The sequence below is a fragment of the Dasypus novemcinctus genome, chromosome 2 (assembly GCF_030445035.2).
Source record: "Dasypus novemcinctus isolate mDasNov1 chromosome 2, mDasNov1.1.hap2, whole genome shotgun sequence".
NCBI lineage: Eukaryota > Metazoa > Chordata > Mammalia > Cingulata > Dasypodidae > Dasypus > Dasypus novemcinctus.
In genome coordinates, this window is record NC_080674.1 from 66,968,160 (window position 1) to 66,990,691 (window position 22,532).

Below are 22,532 nucleotides of genomic sequence, written 5' to 3' on the forward strand. Positions count from 1 at the left end.
AGGGCCTCCTTGTGAAGGAAAGCTGGCCCGTGCCCACGGAAAGCTGACGGCCTGTGCCTGCGAAGAGCTGGTACAACAAGGTGATGCAACAAAGGGAGACAAGCAGACAAGCAGAAGAACGTGCAACGAATGGACATAGAGAACAGACAACAAGCAAGCTGCAAGTGGTGGGGGATAAATAAAAAAATAAAAATAAATCTTTAGAAAAAAAAGAGACAGAGATTCCTGGTGCCGCTGACAAGAATGCAAGCAGACGAAGAACACACAGCAAACAGACATGTAGAGCAGACAACGGAGGGTCGGTGGGGGAAGGGGAGAGAAATCAATAAAAAATAAATCTTAAAAAAAAAAAAGACTTGCTCCTGATCTTCTTCAAGATCTTTACCATCTAATTAAGAAAGCTGTTGCTGTTCAAAAGCATCATGAGAGGAAAAGAAAGGATAAGGATGCTAAATTCCATCTGATTCTGATGCGAGGGCCAAATTCACCCATTGGCTCCATATTATAAGACAAAGTGAGTTCTCCACCCCCACATTCCCAACTGGAGATACAAATCATCCACAGCCTCTGCCCTGGCTGAATAAATCTGACTTTGTACTTAGGAAATAAAGTTATTGCTTAACGAAGAAAAAAAAAGTATATGGGTCACCTGTGCGTGAAAGTTATAACTATTACCTAGTTAAAATAAGGTGTATTTTCCCCTCAAAGAAAAATAACATCAAATTTTACAGAGACCTATATATATTTTTAAAGATTTATTTATTTATTTATTTCTATTCCCTTCCTGCCCCCTGACCCTGCCCCCCGGCCCCAGTTGTCTGTTCTCTGTGTCTATTTGCTGAGTGTTTTCTTTGTCTGCTTCTGTTGTTGTCAGAGGCATGGGAATTTATATTTCTTTTTGTTGTGCCATCTTGTTGTGTCAGCTCTCCGTGTGTGCAGCGCCATTCCTGGGCAGGCTGCACTTTCTTTCATGCTCTCCTTATGGGGCATACTCCTTGTGTGTGGGGCTCCCCTACGCAGGGACACCCCTGCATGGCACAGCACTCCTTGCGCGCATCAGCATTGTGCATGGGTCAGCTCCACACCGGTCAAGGAGGCCCCTTGACCTCCCATGTGGTAGACGGATGCCCTAACCACTGGGCCAAGTCCACTTCCCCAGAGACCTATATTTTAAAAACTTCTCAAAGATCTTCTAAAGTTGACTTTAAACTACTGGTTCTTCTAAGAGCATTCTAAACACTATAATTCTAATATTCAAATTCCTATTTATTTTATTATTAACCTCACCATACTCATAAGAACAGAAAGTGGCAATACAATACAATATGCTTTCTAAAAGCCACACACTCACTCACCTGAAACCCCACAATGAGAGTGATCATACATATGTCGTTGTTCCAGGGTAGACTTTTTGTAAATAACATGAGGATGGCCATTTTCATAATTAAAATGCTTGGAATCCTCTGTGGTATTCTTTAAAGGTTCAATGAAGTATTCTTCATCTTCTGTAGCAATAACACCATGCTAAAAAAGAAAGAAAAAAGAAACAATTTACCAAGAATCATTTTTAATATTAATGCCAAAGTAAATATAAACGGATACCTCCCTAAATAGGAGATTAAAACACAAGATAACAGAAATTTAGTGAATTATCTGTACTCAGCAAAATATCATATAAGTTATCCTATTCTTTAAAAAGGATGTTTGAATATCTCTATATGCTATGCATGGTACTAAGCACTTCACAAACATTAGTTCATTCAGTCTTCCAACAACTCTGTGAGGAAGCAGAGACTTCTATGTATTCACCAAAACTTATTTCCTTTCTGAATTCAGCACACAATTTAACTACATCCTCTAGGTTTACATATAGCTTTGTGATTAGAAGTTTGGCCAACAGAAAATGGGCAGAGTATTGTATGCTACTTTCAGGCCTAGTCTCTGAAAAACTTTCCAGTGAAATTTTCCACTCTCTTTCGTTCCCCACTGCCAAGTGGCTGGGGACAAATCCAAAGACCTAGAGGTGGAAGAAGCCAAAAGATAAGGAACTTCAGTCCCTGAATAACCTCGTGGAAAGCTGTCCAACCCAGACACTGACATAAGAGAAAAATTATATTATATTGTGATAAGCCACTGAGATTTTGAGGTTTAAGTTACATTAGTTAATGTATCCTTAATCAATACATATCTCCATTTTGCAAATGAAGCAACAGGTTCAGAGGTTAAGCACTTGCCCCACATGACAGAAGTAAGAGAAGGAGCTTGAACAAGGTCTTGCTCTTTCTAAAGAGTATTATATTGGCTTTCACCTATTTATTTATCCAAGTCCAACCTAGCTCTTCATACCTCAAATTTAAAACCTTTTGCGGGGAAGCAGATTTAGCTCAACTGATAAAGTGTCCGCCTAACACATGGGAGGTCCAGGGTTCAAACCCACAGCCTCTTGACCCGTGTGGTGAGCTGGCCCATGTGCAGTGCTGATTCATGCAAGGAGTGCCATGCTACCCAGGGGTGTCCCCCACATAGGGGAGCCCCATGCTCAAGGAATGTGCCCCATAAGGAGAGCCGCCTTGCGAGAAAAAAGCACAGCCTGCCCAGGAGTGGCACCGCACACATGAAGAGCTGACACAGCAAGATGATGCAACAAAAAGAGACGCAGACTCCCGGTGCCAGTGACAAGAATGAAAGTGGACACAGAACACACACAGCGGATGGACACAGAGAGCAGACAACTGCAGGGGTAGGGAAGGGGAGAGAAATAGATAAAAAATGAAATCTTAAAAAAAAAAAAAAGGCCTTTTGTGTCCCAAACCTTTTGTCACTCTCCTCTGAGCTCCAACGTTGCTTATTATCACTATCAATTATTTTCAATTAATTCATCTTCAAGTTTCATTTAAATTCTGTATTTAACTTCTCAACTACATATTTTATCTTCCCAACTAGACTGTTTGCTTCCTTAATGCAAAGAGTTATATCTCATATTTCTTTGTATCAGTTACTGACATAGAATGTGTTCCATATGCAGTAGGTATACCAAATAAATGTTTGCTGATAAAAAGAAAAGAAATGGCAAAAGTTATCTGCATTAAAAATGAGAACTTTCATCCTAATAGTTTTTCGTAAGTGTGACACATGTGTGGACAGCTTTTAATCCATGTAATTTGCTCTGTAAAACTGGGTAAAACAAATTCTCTGGGCCTATTTCCTCACCTGAAAACAAGAAACGGTTGGTCTAAATTAGTGGTTTTAAAACAGAGCTCTGGGAAGCCTAAGGGTTCCATGAAGTCTCCTCAGGAGGATTGTGCTAGATAACAATGGGAGCTCTAAATTACTTGGATACTAGAGTTTAGAAACATCCATTGTGCTTTTATTAATTTATATACTAAGTTTCCACATATCATTTCATTTGAGAAAAGGATTTAGCAGCTTTAAAAAGAAAAAAAGTTGAAACCCTTTGGTTCAGATAATCTTTAAAGTTCCTTTTAATTCTAAACCTATATGATTCTGTTTAGGGGAATTCATGTTAAGTTCCACATGCTTGGGGAAAAAAAGATAAGACAATCAAAGCTGCTCTAACTTATAGATGGAAGTTGACAGCCATCTACACAAAATGAGCTGAGGAGTGCAAAATTAAATTAAAGTCCCGTTTTGGGATGGTGGAAAAAAAAGAAGGGAGGAAAAAAGGCTTTAGTCCTTGTCACTTCTTATTATTTTCACTACTGTATGTTCTTAAGGATTATAGTCTAAATTAAGTAAAAATACTCACAGTGGTAATACAATATGCCATTAATATACTCTAATATCTGAGCATGAATTACCTTAACTGGTACATTAACAATGTGCTAGCAAATTAAGCACAATTCCTATGGGAAAGGAAGAACACATGAGCAGTTTTGATAAGAAGGAGTATACAAGGAGAGGTCTAGTGTATTGCCCAGGAAAGCTAGGGTACTAAAGTCATACTGGGCTTGGAGCAGAAGCAAGTTGGAAGCCCCCAAGACATGAAGCTTGCTTGCTGGGGAAAAATGGAGTCAGAAGCCTGGTAAGAAATAAAATTTATAATTTAAAGAAAGGTAGGACCAGAAAAGGCAATACAGTGATTTTATGTGTAAGATGATTATATACATTACCTCATTTAAGCTTTTATTTTTTAAACATGTGCAACAATAATATTTTTCTCTATAGTTCTAGAGCTTGCTTTTTTAACTGAAAGTAGTTTCAACATGTTTTGAAGTCATAAGATGTGTATCTTCCTGAGTAGGCTGAGGTATTGAATATTTAGCTTTCTTATCCTCTATAATAGAGGTAGGCAAGGAAGAAGGGGATTGGAATGACCACTGGACCAACAATCAACAAGGTCTGTTAAATTGGTATTCTGGCTCATTGTTACCACTCCTCCATCTTTTTTTGATTGTTTTTATTTCTTCGTTTTTTCCTCTGAAGTTTATGTGATTGTCTTAAGTTTGCTCTCCACGGAATACAATAGTTGTCTACTGCATAAATTATGCTGTTTGCGATTTCTACCGTATTAGTACTAAAATGATATTCTGTCCTTGCTTTCTTTTCTTAGCTCTTCTACTTCCCCTGTTTCACCTCATTCAGTCGATTTATTTTTACATCTTTTATCTCTTTTTTTCTTGTGGAGGTCACATGCTCTTTTTTTTTCTTCAGTAAGAGTGCAAGGCACATTGTTATCTGAAAGCCCCTTCTGTTTCCTGGGATACAACATCCAACTCTTCTATTTGCCCCTCAATAGTGTGAGTGGTTTCTCCCTGATTCCCCTCCCTGAGTACCTGGGTTCCCTTAATATTCTGTTAGGGCGTGTGTGGCCCTTAGGCAGTTGAGCTTGGTGAATTTTGCCTCTACCTTCTTTCCTCTGGAGGTCTTTCTTGTCCTATGGGTGTGCCTTCCTCAGCTTTTAAATTGCTCTCATTTCCAATCGATATCTGATGTAATCTTAACAGCTCTTTGAAGTGCAATAATTGTCTACACTAGAAGATGAGAAACTGAGACTGAGCAAAGTTACATAACTCAGTTGACTTTGGGGCCTGGACTCTTAATCACTATACTATATTTCCCTCAAGCTCTGAGAGCTGTTTCTGACTTTCTTTATTCTTTTAACACATATGTACTGAGTGCCTGTCACATGGCAGGTATTGTTCTAGGAGTTAGAGATACAAGAGTGAACAAAACAAATTTCCTGCTCTTTCATTCTAGTGGGAGGAGCTAGATGAAAATAATTCATTAATTAATTAGATAAAGAAATGATGAGTTAGGTAGTGATAAATGTTAAGAAGAAACATAAAGCAGGTTAAGAGGAAAGGGAGTAACTGGAAGTGAGGGGACTATGTAAACTAGGGTGGTCAGGGACATCCTCTCTAACAAGGTGATATTTGAATAGATTCCTAAATAAATTGAGGAGCAAGTCAGCAATCCGGACAGTGGGAACAGCAAATGCAAAGGCATCCTTGTAGCATTTGAGAAACAACAGTTACTGTGGCTGGAGAGAGAGGGAAGAGAATGATTCTGTGGAGGCCAGACGATGGAGGACCTGAGTTAATTGGGCATCCCAGAAGTCTCTGCATACATCAAGAACTCTACTCTTCCTTTTCTCAGCACTCCCACTCAACTCTACACTATCTATTTGCCTTGGACCCTCAGGACTACTCTCATCTCATCTCCTTCTCCTGTCATGTCAGGAGAAGCCCAAGAGTCAACCCCATATGGTTATATACATCCTGTTTTCTGATGCCATCTCCAACTGCTCCCCATCAATGTGCCCTTTGGAACTCAAGGTCAGTCATCAACAAAATTTCCTATACCCTCAGTCTCCTCTGTGAACGTTCACTTCATCTTGCTCTAACAAAAACCTGAATCTCCTTTAATGGCACCCCTTCCCCTGTAGTTCTCTCAAGTAGTGACTATTTTCTCTCCTACATGCGTCCTATGGAGCCTGGAGGCGAAGTAAGTCTCCCTGTGACTCACTGACTCAATGACATTTCCATACAATTCTCACTCTCCTCAAAACAAAACAAAATAAAAAACCCAACAGTTTTGAGCTTCCTGCCATCACCTACTACCTCTCCTAATTGAGGTTATCTATTTACCCCAAGTCACTCCCCTCATTCCTTAAAAGATTTTAACTTCTGGATCATTCTCAGTTTCTGCAATATATTCTTAGAATAATAGTTGTTATCAGTATTTTTGTATATTAAGGATTCTTAAATTTTGTGCACGTGTGTATGAACATGCCCTGGATCTGGAAGTCTAGTGAAACCTAAGAATACTATTTTAATGCATTAAAAAATACATATGGACACACAGCGAATGGACACAGAAAATAGACAATGGGGGGGGGGGGAAAGAAAAAAATAAAAAATAAATCTTTAAAAAAATACATATGGAATTAGAAATAAAACCAATTATGGCAAAATCCAGTTATCAAACTATTTTGAAGATGTAATATATTAATGCATATGATTTTTATAACACCTTTATAATAGAAGATCTGACAATGGATCCAGTAACTGTCATAATTTCACAATAGTGACAGACAAACTTTGAAAAATGTACAAAGACTATATAATAAGAAAATATCTGGATTTTTATCATTGACTAAATGACAGGTAATGTTTGTAATCTACACTCATAATTAAAGGAAATGCTAAATTTTAGTTAAAAACTAATAAAGACAAAGGTATAATTTTGCCCCTGAATTCCATCCATGGTTCCCAGATTATGAACTACTCACATAGATGATCTCTTCAATCCCTGGCCTCTCAACTCTTTCACCTTACCTCAGACCCTCATACTCATGGTCAACCACCAGACTTTAACATTACTTATATTTGCAAATCTTTCATAATCTTGGTTTCAAACATCTCATTCACCTATCCTTCCAGCACTCTGTCTGGTATCCTGACTTCAGAGACCATCTTTTTAACCCACCAGGTCCTATAATCCATTGATCCTATCACCTTTTCACTGTCCCACCTATTTTATGTCCTCAATTCCCTCCTTATTCACCTTCAATTCCACCGTCAACTTCCTTGCCCCTTTCTCACTTCTTTTAATTCATTTGGCTAAACCACACTCCTAGTTAAACTCAACTCTGCTCCCCTTCAGCTGTATATTGCTGGAGAGAAACACACAAACATGCTGACTGGTCTCACTTTAAAATCATCATCACTAATCTCAACTGTGCCATTAATGCAGCATCGCGATTACACTTTGTCTCTCTAGTTCATTCAGTGTCCAATTATCTTGGATAAATATTTCATACTTTCTCCTCATTTCTCAATCCTGTAACACATCATCCCCTCATCTTTCTTGTCAATAGGAATTACACAGCCTCCTACAACCAAAAACCACAAATGTCCACCTACCTGCATCTCACGTCAGTATCATTTATTTTGTTTTCTATTATTACTGAAGAACTGTCTATGCTCTTAGTGAAGGACAATTATTCCATTTAAGCAGAAGAGTCCATCCCTTCTCACCTACCAAGGACATTAATCCAGCTATTTCCCTCTCTCTTCTCTATATACAATCATTCCCATCTTCATAAAACAAGCAAAAAAATTTATCCTAACCCCACTTCCACCCGAAGCTACTGACCATTTCTTGTGTTTTCAAATATCCTTGAAATAATTATCTATACTTTTTTCTTTTCTCTCATTCCCTCTTAAATTGATTCCAGTCAGGTTTTTGCCTCTCCTCCAATACCCACCATGACTTCATCAGAAATGCTTTTGTTGAAGGCACCAATAACCACCTCATTGATAAATACAATGGTCAGTTTTCAGTCCTACTCTTACTTTGACTCACCATCAACATTTTCCTCTTGAAATACTTCCTTCTCTTGGTTCCCATGACATACCTGGTTCTCCTTCAACTTTCTTACCCTTTGTTCTTTGATGTTTTCTCTTCTCTATTACCTCCCTGACCCCTTAGAATGCCCAAAGGTTCATTCCTTACAAAGAAACCTCAAGAAGCCATCTGTCATGACTTCCTGCCATAATACACACATATACACCCTAAAATTCTCCACCAATGATTTAATTTTATTTATGCTTAAAATAAACCTCATTTGAACAGAAAAATCTTAAGTTTAAAAGGAAACCTGAGGTTTCATTCATTTCTCTATTAATAATATAGATTTAAAAGCTGTTCTTACTTTGAAAAGTCAATGTAAGCATCATTTAAAAGACTATCAAAAGAAAAGACAGCAAAAATACAAAAATGTATATATATATTTTAGACTACTATCTTCCCTATTCAAACCATCTATAAATATATATTTAATCTGAGGAAAGACAATTACATTGAGAATTTATTTCCCCATCAGAAATTTTAAAAATAGCATATACTTACCAATCCAACACAGTTGCTTAAAGCCACTTTAGTTGTACTGTGTTGGTCTTGCAAGTATCCTGTGTAATGACAGTTGTCTAAAAAATCATGTTTCCACTGGGGTCCATCTTTCCCCCAGTACTCTACTGTAAAATGTTTGGACACAAAATCTGTGTTGAGAGTCAAGTTTAGGTGAAAGTGCTTGCCATAGGCTGAAAGTTTAAAAAATAACTTAGATACTGCCTGTTGTGGATCAATAGGGTCCATACTCCGTCTTCTCCTTGAGTGTTTATCATTTTTCACAGTAAAGCTGAGAAAAGCTCCATTTTGATCAACCCTTATTGGAATAGTTAGCTGGTAGTGTTCAAGATAAGTCAGGAATTCCTCTTTGTAATCACAAGGCAGAGAATCCAGAAAAAACACATGGAAGAAAAGAAAATTTAACAGAACAAAAAAGTAGTAGTATAAACAACAATTACATTGGTTAAAACTATGCATTATTATATGTAAGGTATGGGCAAAAGAATGTTATATTAAACAAAAATGAAAGATTAAAAGTTTAAAATCTAAAGATTAATCAAGCCCCAATTATTTCATTCCTTTTTTTTTTTTTTTTCTATTTTTTTTTTTTTTTTTATTTACTTATTTATTTAATTTCCCCCCCTCCCCTGGTTGTCTGTTCTTGGTGTCTATTTGCTGCGTCTTGTTTCTTTGTCCGCTTCTGTTGTCGTCAGCGGCACGGGAAGTGTGGGCGGCGCCATTCCTGGGCAGGCTGCTCTTTCTTTTCACGCTGGGCGGCTTTCCTCACGGGCGCACTCCTTGCGCGTGGGGCTCCCCCACGCGGGGGACACCCTTGCGTGGCACGGCACTCCTTGCGCGCATCAGCGCTGCGCATGGCCAGCTCCACACGGGTCAAGGAGGCCCGGGGTTTGAACCGCGGACCTCCCATATGGTAGACGGACGCCCTAACCACTGGGCCAAAGTCCGTTTCCCTCATTCCTTGAAATAAAATTATTTGTGAGGAACTGTTTTTCTTTTTTTAATTTATTTTTTTTTTCTTTTTTTTTAGGAGGTACTGGGGATTGAACCCAGGACCTCATACACTGGAAGCAGGCACTCAACCATGGAGCTGTATCTGCTCTCCTATATTTAATTTTAAAAATATGGATTTGAAATGCTAAACTCTAGAAGTCTGAATATTTCACAATGACATAAAAAACAGTGAAAACTACACATATATAAAAGAACAGAGTTTAGCTCAAATAAAAATCTGTTTGTGAAAGAGTTATTTTAAATAATTTAGACATCATTTTTATAGCCTTGAAGAAATTTTTTTAAAAATCAGTGGGAACGTAAAAACTGTGCAGTCATGTTGCCTTTAGAAAACAGTCAGGCAATTTTTTATTTAAAGTTACCATATATGATCCAGCAATTCTACTCCTAGGTTTATAACCAAGAAAAATAAAAACATACATCTACACAATACCTTGTACATGAATGTTCACTGCATCATTATTCAAAATAATCAAAAAAGGGAAACAACCCAAATATCCATTAACTGAAAACTGATGAATGGATAAATAAGGTATATCCACACAATAGAGTATTATTCTGCAATAAAAAGGAATGCAGTACTGATAAATGATACAACATGAATGAATCTTCGTAATGACTGCCTTCATAACCAAAGTTCATTATGTAACATTATGAAAACATTGTGCTAAGTGAAAGAAGCCAGTCACAAAAGACCACATATTATATGAGTCATTTATATGAAATGTCCAGAAAAGGCAAATCTCTAGAGACAGAAATCATATTAGTGGCTGCCTAGCTCTGGAGAGAGTTAGAGGGAAATAGGGAATGACTGCTATTGGGTACAGAGTTTCTCTTTGGGGTAACAGAAATGTTCTATAATTAATTACAGAGATAGCTGTACAAATATGAATATACTAAAACCCACTGAATTATACACTTTAAATGTGTGGGTAATATGGTATGTGTATTATATCTCAATAAAACCGTTAAAAATCATCAGATCAACTAAACATTCACAGGACTATTAAATATATTTTCCTTACTTACATTTACTAAAGATTATCCCTTTAGCTTTTTAGTCACACTTTCCTTTACCTAGGCTTACTACTGAGGGGAACCAAATGTCTGCTCACTGCCTCACTATCTCTACATGGAGTTTACTCACAAATACAAACTCCCATGAAATCATAACCAAATGGAAATAAATTGAGAGACAGTTTTTCTTTCACTTCTTACAAACAAGAGTTCGTATTAAATGCCATGGCTTTGTCGATTTACTTTGAGAACCATATTTTGTAAACACTAACTTTTAGACATATACATCAACTTATAACAGCCATGAAATTCTGGCTCATCACACCAAAAAATGATCTGTTACTATACATTCATGGGAGAAGGATCCAAAAGATAAGCCTTTCAATAATTCTGTAAGGATTAGACTGGTTCATGGAAAACGATCACTCATAGGGCCTTCTTTGTTAAGATCTTCTCTATGATATTAAGTTCAATTCTATAGATTAAATTTATAGGGACCTAAGGATTAGAATTTGAATGGTTAAACATTTTAAAACTCTTAATCTTTTACCTGGGTTTTAGCCCTTCAATTAGAATTCTTAAGATTGGCAAAGTATATTTTCATGAAGTGCCCTTATTTGAAGGGACCTATATCCAAAGTTGTCTAATTTCTTACTCTTCTACAGCGTAAAAGTTTAGATTACTTTTGAACATGACCTTGCCCATAAACCCTAACAACCAGATGAGCCTATTAAAGCTTAGGATTCAGAGGAAGAAGAGGCATGGGGTCTATCATCTTCTAAGAAAGACCAGTCAATTCCATAATCCCCTGGATATTAATTATAAGGGCAAGTTAATCAAACTCTTAGTCCCCTTACCATTTATGAAGTGGGCACTGAAATGAAACAATAGGCCTCTCTTCCTACCACTACATATCCCAAAGAGAGTATTCACCCAATCCAAATATTCAGAATCTATCCTTGTCAAGTTAATAGTTTTTTTCAGTTTCAAAAACAGGAATCCTACCTTGAGAACTGTATGAAAGCCTGTGGTCACTATGAAATTCCGATGATGCCATGATGAGGCTCAAAATCCAGGTCAACGTCTTCCAAAAAATTTCCATAATTTAGAAAAACTGAATGAATTTTTGAAGGGCTACCTATGTGCTAGAGAGTCAACACCATACCAAAATCGAAGCATAACAATTTTATTTCTTCAGTATGTCTTGAAAATCAGTTAGATGTTCCTCTGTTTAACAGGTACTTTTGTCCAACATCCCATACTTTCTTCTGTATCTTGATTCATTTTCTCAATCCAAAATGAAAAAAATAATGATGGTAAATTTTTTCATCACTAAAACATTAGGCTAGTAAGTTACCAAAATATAGCCATTTTCTTTCACCTAGAAAAATTTTTAAAAAATTAAGTTACCTAAAAAATATCCTGAATGGACAAGCCTAGTATATATTACTGAATACTTGCCAAAGGACATACACTATAGAATAACTTAATATAATTAAATTAGACCATAGTTGTTCTTTATATCAAAATAAACATTCTCAAGACTAAACATAGAATTTAAAAAAACTAAATGATTAGCAGGATAATGCCAGAGCTACTTAATCAAAGAAGGAATCTGAAAAGGAAACAAAAATTTTTTTTTTTAAACTGTTGACCAGAACAATGAGTGGGTACACTGAGCTAATCTCCTTTTGATAAAATAAAAAGAAAAGAACTGCCTTCATAATTAAAGCTCCTTAAAGATAAGTGATTTCATTTAACATGTGATTCCATTCCTTAACATACTTTAACACACTCATATATAGTGACTGTTTTGTTGCTTTATGAAGCACATATTTTTTTACAAAGTAGTTCTACGAATACAGTGACAGCAGCTGCCAGTGAGTACTCAGACAGTAGCACAAACTAAACTTCTAAAAAGTTGAACCATATTTACATTAATTCTTGACAATAGAGACAATTTCAACCTCCTAGAATGTAACCGAAAAAAAAAGAATTTTTTAAAAGTACATCTGTCACGGGGCAGGTGTAGCTCAGTGACTGAGTGCCTGCTTCCCCATGTACGAGGCCTGGGTTCAATACCCAGTACCTCATAAAAATAAAAATAAAATAAAGTGGTAAAAGGAATCACAACTGATTTCATGTCCTTGTTCATGTACTTTCCATTCAGCATACAACCTCATTCAGAGTATACATATTCACATTTTATACAGAACACTATCATACTTGACCATCTGTTATCCCAGAACATGGAATAGAGGAGAAAATAACAAAGGGACTAGAAACAAGCTCGCAAACAGCACAAAAGTGACCAAAAAGGGGGGGGAGAAGGGACTAAAAAGTAGTTTTAGAAGCCCAAAGTATTAGTTTGGGGTAGAAGCAAAGGGCCCTTACATAGTTTAACAGTTCCTATTGTGTGCATATCTGTGTTATAGCTCAATATCTGATATTCATAATACTATATCTCAATCAGAAACAAAAGGTTGAATTACCTTTAAAAGCTAAATTACTATTAATATAAAGAAGTACACAAAAGATATTAGAAGACTTTCACCCTGATTCTTTAATATAGATAGGGATTATCACATAATAAATGCTCACTATATATTTATTGGTTGAAAAAAATAAATGAATAAATGAATGAATGAATGCATGATTGAGTCATGGTTAAAATAAAATCACTTTGGACATATACAAGAATATCTGTAGCTAACTGGAAAATTAATTATGTGGAATACTTCATTCCTTATGCTGCTAGAAATATTGGTTATTACAACATATAAAACTACCACAACTATTTTAAAATTCCTTACATCTGCCTCTATGAGTTACTAAACTGCTAAACCTTTGAGAAACTAAATGATTAATGAACAAATATTGTCTAACTACTTTTTAAAAATGATGTTAGACAAATATGGGGATAGAGAAAAGATTAAGACACAATACCTGTCCTTGGGGAGCTCATAAGCTAAGTAACAGAGAAAAAATTCAAGGCAGACTATAGCAAGTGCCATTATAAAATTATGAAAAGAGATTATAGGAGATCAGATAGAGAGATGACTTGTGAGTCAGAGAAGGATATGTCAAGGAAAGTTTAAGGGAAACAAAGGCATTTGAGATAGATCCTGGAAGATGGACAAAATTTTACGAGTAAAATTGCTGGGTACAATCCCATTATACAAAGTCTAGATGGCAAGAAAAAAATGGGAAATAGTAAATAGTTTTAGTAATAGTAGTAATAATAAATTTTGTTGCTGTGCAGAAGACTAACAGTTAATATCTGGAAAGGTAGATAAAAGTCAGACCAAAAATAAAGGGAAATTTAAATATATATTTACCTCATTTAATTTTCACCGAAATCTAGTGAAACAGGTATTATTTTTCCTGTGGTGGGCAGACCTTTAAGATGGCCCCTAGAGATCCCACCTCCCAGTATTTATGCCCTTGTGTAATTCTCTTCCCTTGTGTAATTTGATCCTAACCAATAGGATACCTCAGTATTGAGGGGGATGTCACTTCTGTGATTAGATTCCAAAAGATTCTGACTTCAGTTTTGCTAGCCTCTCTTCCTTGCTGGCTTTGATGAAGCAGTCTGCCATAGGGAGAGCTCCATGTGGCAAGGAACTAAGAACAGCCTCTACACAACCACCAGTATGTGACTAAATCCCGTAGTCCAAAAGCCTGCAAGGAACTAAATCCTGCCTACTACTGTGAGAGCTTGAAATCCGATCCTTCCCTAGTAGAACCTTCTGAGGAGACCCCAACCCTAGCTGACACCCTTATTTCAGCATAGGAGAGTCAATGAAGCAAAGGATCTAGCTAAGCCATCCCAGACTTCCGACCCACAGAAACTGTGAGATAATAATTGTGTTGTTTAAAATAAATGTTTGGTCATTTGGTATGAGGCAAATGATAAATAATATAGCCCTCATTTTACACATAAAGAAGTTGAAGCTCATAGAAAGCACACAGCTAGAAAAAATCAGAGCCCAGATTCATATGGAAGGCTATCGTCTCTAAAGTCCCAACTTTTTTTTATTATATCATATTTCCAGTTTAAGGCACTCTGACATATATTCAGTAGCAGTTGCAGACAACCAGTGTCCAATAAGATATTCATAAATGCTCTTGGTTAATTAATGTGAATAGTTTCTAGCAACTTTACACACAATAACTTTCATCTTAAAATTACTTATACAGTGGTTTAGGAAAGATAACAGGTGTTTTATACCCTTCTCTTAAGCAAAAATATATAAAGAGATTGTCACATTAAATAAAGGTAATGGAAACAACCCCATTCTCTTGGTTTCTGACCCACTTACAATCTCCATACTCCAAACCTTCCCATGATATAGTAAAGAGTAATTGTTGCTTCTTGAACAACATTCATATACACTGTTAGTGCCTAACATCAAATAAGTCCCTCAAAAAGTTTAAGATGTAATTTCCTTTAAAAAAGGCATATATATTTAAAACATTTGAGTTGATTTTTTAGTAGTGATGATAGTTTGGTACTAAATTGTCTTTTTTTCCCCTATTTTCCTGAGCTTTGAAACTAATGACATGAAATTACAATATAGAGTAATACAGGCTGGGTTTAGTTCCCCCTGGAGAAATTTCCTGGTCTTCATAGTTCGGCAATTTGTATTCTACTCTTAACTTTACTAGCACCCAAGTTAACTAAATCAGCAGCATTGAGATAAAACGTAGCATTTAACTACTTGGCCATAAGTAGACTAACAACTGCTTTACACCTAGTAAAATGGGAATTGATGCATAGTAGAAAGAGCAGAAACGTTGAAGTCAAACAAACCAGAGTTACTGTGTTGGTTCTACCAACAGCTACGGTATCAGGTCCATGGGCACTCAATAAATTAAGGTTTCTTTGTCCTTTCTCTTCATCTACCTCATTTCTCATTTCCTTTTAAGTCCAAAATGCTTAGTGAAAGAATTTAACAGCGACTCCAGCTCAACTGAAATGAACAACCACTAGCCTGTCTAACCTCTCTTAGCACCTACACAATAAAATGAAGGAATTAACCTACTTTTGACATCAGCTAGATAGGTTAATCTGGACACCATCAATAAATATATATACAAGCACTTAATTTTCCAGATATAACTTCCAAGGTTCAACTGACATTAAAATAGTAGACAATTTTCCAGAAAGTATAATGCATTAACTCTTCAGGTTGTACAATAGAAGCATTACAATGTTGTGGAAAGAACAAAGGCTTTGAATCCCCAAGTTACTTAACCTCTCTGAATCTGTTTCCTCACCTATAAAATCCTGATAATAATATCTAATTTACAAAGACTCATCAAGAGATTAAATTAGATTATACATGATGTAAAGTATCTACACACTTTAATGGCTAAATAAATGTTACTTCCCCTCCCCCAGTTATCTAGCTCATCACTTTGCAACGACTTTCATTCAATAATAGTTTCATATTTCTTCTACCCTCAAAAATGTGAAATAGCTGGATATGAAGACATAAATCAATCAACTAAGTTATTTGGTCTTTTAGAACAAACAGTAAGGAATTTAGGTTATAATAACTTTGCTTACAACTATTTAAATTTGAAACAATCAAAAACTGCCATTTTACTTTGATTCTAGATATGCTTTTTCCCCTAATACAAATGCACCAGCCAGTAAAGCTAAGGGATCATTTACCCACTTCAGTGAAACACAGGTACACCAGCTAAGTAGAAATAAGGTCAGACAACTTGCAATACGGTGATTTCCTCAGCAGTCTGCCTTGTTTAAAGGGTATTACTTGTCTTTTTCCTCTCACTAGCATCTTTACTTTCCACTAAAGTGATCTGAGAGGAGCCAAGGTAATAATCTCCTCTCATGAATTACTACTATGGAGCTAAAAACATGTGTAATGAACGTCTTTCTCAACTTCTTTCATCCATCTTAACTCTGGTTATTTATTTTAAGGCCAATTTGGATCCAAAAGGAAATAACAATACCATGCTCCCTTCAGGTGTTAAATTTTTACATGTGGAAATTAGCTTCTCATTTCATTTGCCGTTTATTATCTCAACAAATATTTTTGTTATATGCCAAGGATACAACTAGGCTCTAAGTACAAGGGTTTCCAGATCATTTACAAACTTTATGAGATTGGTTTCCAAAGAAAAAGTACAATTAAACACATAATGACTCACAACTTACCTAGCAAGAAAAAGCAAATGCGCCCAAAGCAAAAAGGCAGAACACTATATCACAAAGTCAAGCCCTAAATTACCAATAGTCCCAAACTTTTTTTTCCAGATGACAAGGTATTCTGTATCACAACTTCTTTCTGAAAAACAGAAACAACACTATTTTTCCTTGAGATTAGCTAAAAATGTTAATAATCAACTATGTCTTTTGGTAAAACTAAGAGAGCTATCTACCTCTTCTCCTCTCCCCTTCCTCCCAAAACAATGTTACAAAAAATATGCTGCTACTTTCTTAACAGGTTAACTCTCTTTATTCTCTCAAAGTCACAAACAGGATGAGATTTGACATTGAGGCCCATCCTAAACCATTAGTAGCTACTGGTGGTAGCTAAGGAAATGAAGAGGGAGTGATAAAAGTAGACAACAGCAGGAATTAATTTTACAGGTATTGGACCAGACATGAAAAGTATTACGATATCTCAAGTCTTGAGATTAGAGGTGTTTCCCCTCGGGAACATGAGTACCACTACACCGATTTCATTTGGCGCCATTTGTGGCAAATGAATGGATGTTATTGTTGACATCAACTTATTTGCCTCTATACACAATTCTTCAAAAATGCAAAATACCAATAAAAATATTGAAGCGCTAATTTAAGATAAACCAAAAGTGCAGCTACCAAATCGGTGAAACACAGTAAAATAGTTAGCTCCAAAATTAATTTTCTTAATTTCCTTCAACTACCACCAGTCTTGTTTCTATCCCTGTCCTGATCCTGAACTGAGAACTGTCATTCCTCCATTTAAAAGTTTCGGTCTCGTCAGCACAAGCAACAAAAAAAAGTAAAAAAATTTTTCAAGAAATCTGAACATTAAGGAATATGTTGAAAATCACACTCCGGTGTCTTTTTAAAAGTTTCAAGCTACAGTTCAGTTTCCCCTTTCCTCGCTAGCCTTGCACACACCGGCCCCCGCCCAACCCACCCCCATCCCACTTCGCCCAGACAGAGAGGGTAACAGTCTGAGCTGCCCTGGTTGAGTTGATCCTGAAGTTAACATTCAGCAGCCCATTTCCAGACAGCAGCGCTAAATCTATTTGGATAAAACGCGTGTGACCCAGACAGTTGGCATTTGGCCCAAACGCGTTGCACCGGCAGCTCAAATAAAAACAAGAGTAAGAAACTCACTCTCTTGTTCCTTCTCAGTGCGCTGTCTCACTCTCTCGCTCTTTGCCTCTAGTACAACAATGAAAGAAATTACCAAAGACAGGAATTGTAGCACGCATTATCAGAAGACGGCTTTCCAATACCCCTCCAGCGCTCTCGCCCTCCCCTCCCCCCACCCTCGCAAATCCCTGAACTTTGTCCCATACAGCATATATACAGACATACCCCGATAAACAAGGCTCCGGAGGGTTACGAGTCTAGTACGTCCCAAGTGGCCAAAAGTAAATCAAAAACACACGCTCCCATCTCTTTGATTAGCCTATTAAGAGCTTTACATATCCTAGAGCATCGGGGCTACACTAGCACATTAATCCTACCCTCTGAGCGCAGGCATAAAATATACACTTGTCCGACTACTTAAGACAGTGCCATGAAACTAAAATGCAGAAGATTTTTCTTTAAGAAAATTGGAAATCGGTTTTAAAAAAACATTATCATATCTTTCTCGATTACTATTTGGGGATTAGCTTAAAATTACGAAATTATAATCAAGTCATACTTCATAAAACATACCTATTCATATAATAAATGTATATTTTTTGCATCCCGAAATATTTGCAAGTCCCAGAATTCTCCAACACCCGACTAGTCTGGAGTTTAAAAGATTTCTATCTGTAAAAGGAGTTCAGTCAAGCACACTCATTGCCATAAAAAAACACACACACATACACACAGTAGAAAAGTTTTCTACGCGTTATTCGGAAGACAATCAAAACACAAAAATTTTTTTAAAGTTTCATTGAATACCGTGAAATCTTCCTTACCGTTTTCATCTTCAAATTCTGATTTTAAAAAAGTAAGTTTCAAACAATAGAGATTGCACTGGACGACTCACGTACTCCCTCTCCTCTCTGCTTTTTTTTTTTTTTTTTTTTTTTTTTTTTTTTTTTTTTTTTTGCCCCCCTTTGCAAAGCCACACCAGCCAGTTATTCTGCAGCCAGAATAAAATCCTATAGTCTGGCTAACCCGGGCTTTAGAGAACGGACTTTCCGATTTGGCAGAAAAAGAGATGCTTTCAGTACATTCAGGCTATCACCCTGACTTGCAGCCTTTGTAAAACCCCCTTTCTCTCCTCCCCGCCCCCCCGGCCTCAAAAAAAAAAAAAAAAAAAAAAGAGGAAAAAGAAAGCAAGGAAGGAAAACAGACTTATTGGGGGTGGAAGTGGTGCCCTCTCTTCCTGGACAGCTTAGTGCCTTTGCTATGCAAATAACATGTGAAGAGCATCAAAAGGTATCAGGAGAAAAGAAGACAAGAGGATCAGGAAGGGCAGCAAAGTTTTGTTGAAGTAGCCCTAGATCTCACTACCGGCCCCCAGCCAACTTGAATTGCAGCAGGAGAAAATTTTGGCAGCTTTTCCTCGGAGGCAGAGCACACTGACGTCAGTCTGCAGATGTGCCTGGTCTGCGTCGGGTGCGCATGTGTCCTAGGTCGTCACGTGGAGGGGGAGGGGAGGTAGAGGTACAATCGGGGTAACAAACTACCAGCCATTCAAAAGGGCTTAGGCAGTGTCAACTTTTCCACCCTGTAAATGAGAAAAATTCTGGCCCCTCTAACCTCTCTTCCCTATCTCACTCCGCCTTTGCCTCCTCCCTCTCAAAATTCTTATAGAAATTTTAGCCTGATTTATTAATCGTTTCTTCAAAAAGGAAGGGAGGGAGAGGATGAATGACAATAGATGGACTAATGTCACTAGTAAGATTTCCGGGGTCATTCGATACATATATATATGTGTATGTATGTGTGTGTATATATATATATATATATATACACACACACTCTATAAAAATGTTAAAAGTTGCTCATAAACAGTATCTTTGAGGAAACATAGCAAACTTAGATCAGCGGAGTAGGCAGATTTCAAGACTCGGTAGCTACATATGTGTACAAAACCCCTGTGAGTTATATATAACTTAACAAGTAAGTTTGTTACCAAAAAGGAAGTCAACTAAAGTAAACTAAGACCAGCACATTTTCCATCTGATTATCGACTTCAGTTTATGTGGGGCTTTAAAAAAAAAAAAAAGTGGGGGAGGAGGAAGTGGGAGAAGAGAGAGAAGCTTGCATTATTTCCAGATGAGAGTGAGACTGGATGGTGTTTTAAAGTGCAACCGGGGAAAGCTACAAGTGGAGGTATTTTTTTTTTTTGTCAGTACATTGAATGAAACTCCAATGATTGCCCAAATGAAAATAAATCCGAAGTCAGACCCCAAAAGAGGGGTGGGGGATGCACAGAAACCCTGCTGCGATCTCAGGATAAACAAACAAAACCTCAAAACTGGCTCTTCAAGCTTCTCAATCCCTCTCCACCGCCCCCCGCCCCTCCTCCTACACACCAGCTGCCAGTCCAGACTTAAGGATAAAATACTGCTACAACGTAGCACTTTCATTTTCTTATGCTGGGAGAAAGCCACTGGCATTAAACTGCGGGGGAAATACCCGAATATGTTTTCTATGTCCTAAGCAAGCAAACAAAGTCTGGCACACAAATTGGAAACAAGAAAAAATGTGAAAATAGCCCAGGACTCCAGCAGCCTTTCCGCGGTGCCGTCTGCTGCATCATTTATCTACCTCTACAGTTGAGTGTAGGGTAGCAGGCAGTTTAAGAGTTTCCGAGGTCGAGGGGAGGGATGGAGAGGGAAGGAGGAGGGAGGACTTGACGCCCTGAAATTCCAGTCCTTAGTTATCGCCAAGTCAATTTCCGATGACTAGAACGGAGAAAGAGGAATAGGACCTGAGGGATGGGCATGGAGAGGAGGACTAAAGTTTCGAGCTTCTGCTAACATTATTGCCCATTTGATTTTTTTTTTCATCCTACGCCGGAGGCAGTAGGTGTAATTCTTCTGGTGAATCCATGAATAGTTGGCTAAAAGAAGGCATGAATCAGACTAAGAACGTCCAAGAACATAGTTATTTCAATTCTTCTTCGAGGGTTGAAAGGGAAAGCATCTGTCCACAGAGTCAATAGTACTCATCTTGACCTTAATCAGTAGTATTTGGCTCAACGCCATTTTAAACGAGAAATACATCCTGTGGATAGCATTGACAGTTTAAAGACAGTTCTTATGATAGCATATTTATTTGAATTAAAATACATGAGGTAATTAAACATTAAGTTTGTAAACACCAAAAATAAGAGAATTGGGCACAGAGTTGTTTTTATACCAAATCACCTCTTAAATAGTTGAAACTTTAATCTTCCTTAATTTTTCAGATACTGGTAGTAGATAGATGCAGCCAGTACTGAAACCTAAAATTAAGTACTCATCCTATATAAGCTATCTGAAAAGTTTTTTACCCTAAACTAAGCCCTAGGAAGTAGTTGCTTTGTAAAGGAAAGAGGCTTATTCAGTGAGAAGTGAACTTTGGGTATTTACTTATTCAAAGAGTGCCATCCTGTGTCTAAACAGAGTAATGAAAATTTTCTAACATTCCTTTGCCCTCCAAATGGGTTAAGGAGGAAGTGAAATAAAAGAGAAGAAATAAAACAGTAAGGGTAAGAGGGAAAAATTATTAGTGTGAGAAATGATGAAATGTCAATTTAAATATTTCTGTTTAAATACATGAGAGTATTATGAAAAATGTAAAATATACACAACAGTAGAAAAAATAGTATAATGAACTGCAAAGCAGCCATCACTAGGTTTCGACAAGTATCATCTCATGACCAATCTTTTTCTTTTTTAAAAAATTTTTATTGTGGTAACATACAACATAAAATTTTCCATTTTACCACTTTCAAGTGTACAATTTATTGGTTTTAATTACACCACAATATTGTGCTACCATCACCACTATTACCAAAACTTTCAACATCCCAAATGAACATCACTCCCATTAAGCAAAAATTCCCCATCTCCCTTCTACCTACTCCCCACAAGGCCCACCTGTAATCTACTTTCTGTCTCCATGAATTTGCATATTCTAGGTATTTCATATAAGGGGAATTATGCAATATGTCCTTTTGTGTCTGGCTTATTTCACTCAACAAGATGTCTTCAAAGTTCATCCATGTTGTAGAATGTGTCAGTGCATCATTACTTTTTATGGCTGAATAATATTCCATTGTGTATATATACCACATTTTGTTTATCCATTCAACTGTTGGAATTTGTCTACCTTTTGTTTGGGTGACCATAAAGCTACTTTGTACATTGCTATTCAAATAACTGTCTAAGTCCCAGCTTTCACTTCTTTAGGGTATATAGCTAAGAGTGGAATTACAGGGTCATATGGATATCCAAATTGAACCTTCTGAGTAACCACCAAATAGTTTTCAACAAGAGCTGCACCATTTTAAATTCTCACCAACAATGTACAAGGATTCCTAGTTCTCCACATCCTCAACAATACTTGCTATTTTCTGTCTAAAAAATTTTTAAGAATAGCTTAAAGGATGTAAAGTTGTATCTCATTGTGGTATTGATTTGCATTTCCCTAATGGCTAAAGAAGTTGAGCATCTTTTCATGTGCTTATTGGCCATTCTTAAATCTTTTTATTTTCGTTGGAGAAATGTCTTTTCAAGTCCTTCACCTATTTTTAAATTGGGTTGTTTGCCTTTCTGTTGTTGAGTTGTAGGAGTTCTTTATATATTCTGGATATTAAACCCTTATGAGATATATAGTTGCCAACTATTTTCTTCTATTCTGTAGGTTGTCTTTTCACTTTCTTGATGTCTTTTCAAGGCACAAAAAGTTTTAAATTTAAGTC

The 22,532-nt window shown here is 36.9% G+C and overlaps 1 protein-coding gene across 8 annotated transcripts in view; it reads right to left on the reverse strand.

Moving 5' to 3' along the window:
• The window catches only part of ADAMTS6 (ADAM metallopeptidase with thrombospondin type 1 motif 6), a 313,210-nt gene extending 293,992 nt beyond the window's left edge, over positions 1-19,218 (reverse strand). For 4 of the 8 annotated variants that reach the window (XR_011645856.1, XM_023590877.2, XM_023590878.2 and 1 more), the window contains exons 1-6: positions 18,589-19,218; positions 17,786-17,833; positions 16,610-16,739; positions 11,428-11,803; positions 8,374-8,738; positions 1,356-1,524 (exon numbers count right to left, since the gene is read on the reverse strand). Coding sequence is in view for 7 of the 8 variants with exons in the window: in XM_023590877.2 (XP_023446645.1) it covers positions 1,356-1,524; positions 8,374-8,738; positions 11,428-11,524 (631 nt within the window). In the remaining variant the exon portion in view is untranslated. The remainder of the gene's footprint in view (positions 1-1,355; positions 1,525-8,373; positions 8,739-11,427; positions 11,804-16,609; positions 16,740-17,785; positions 17,834-18,588) is intronic. The other 4 variants (XM_023590876.2, XM_058309311.1, XM_071208276.1 and 1 more) reach the window with 4 other exon arrangements.
• Between the last annotated feature and the right edge of the window lie 3,314 nt (positions 19,219-22,532).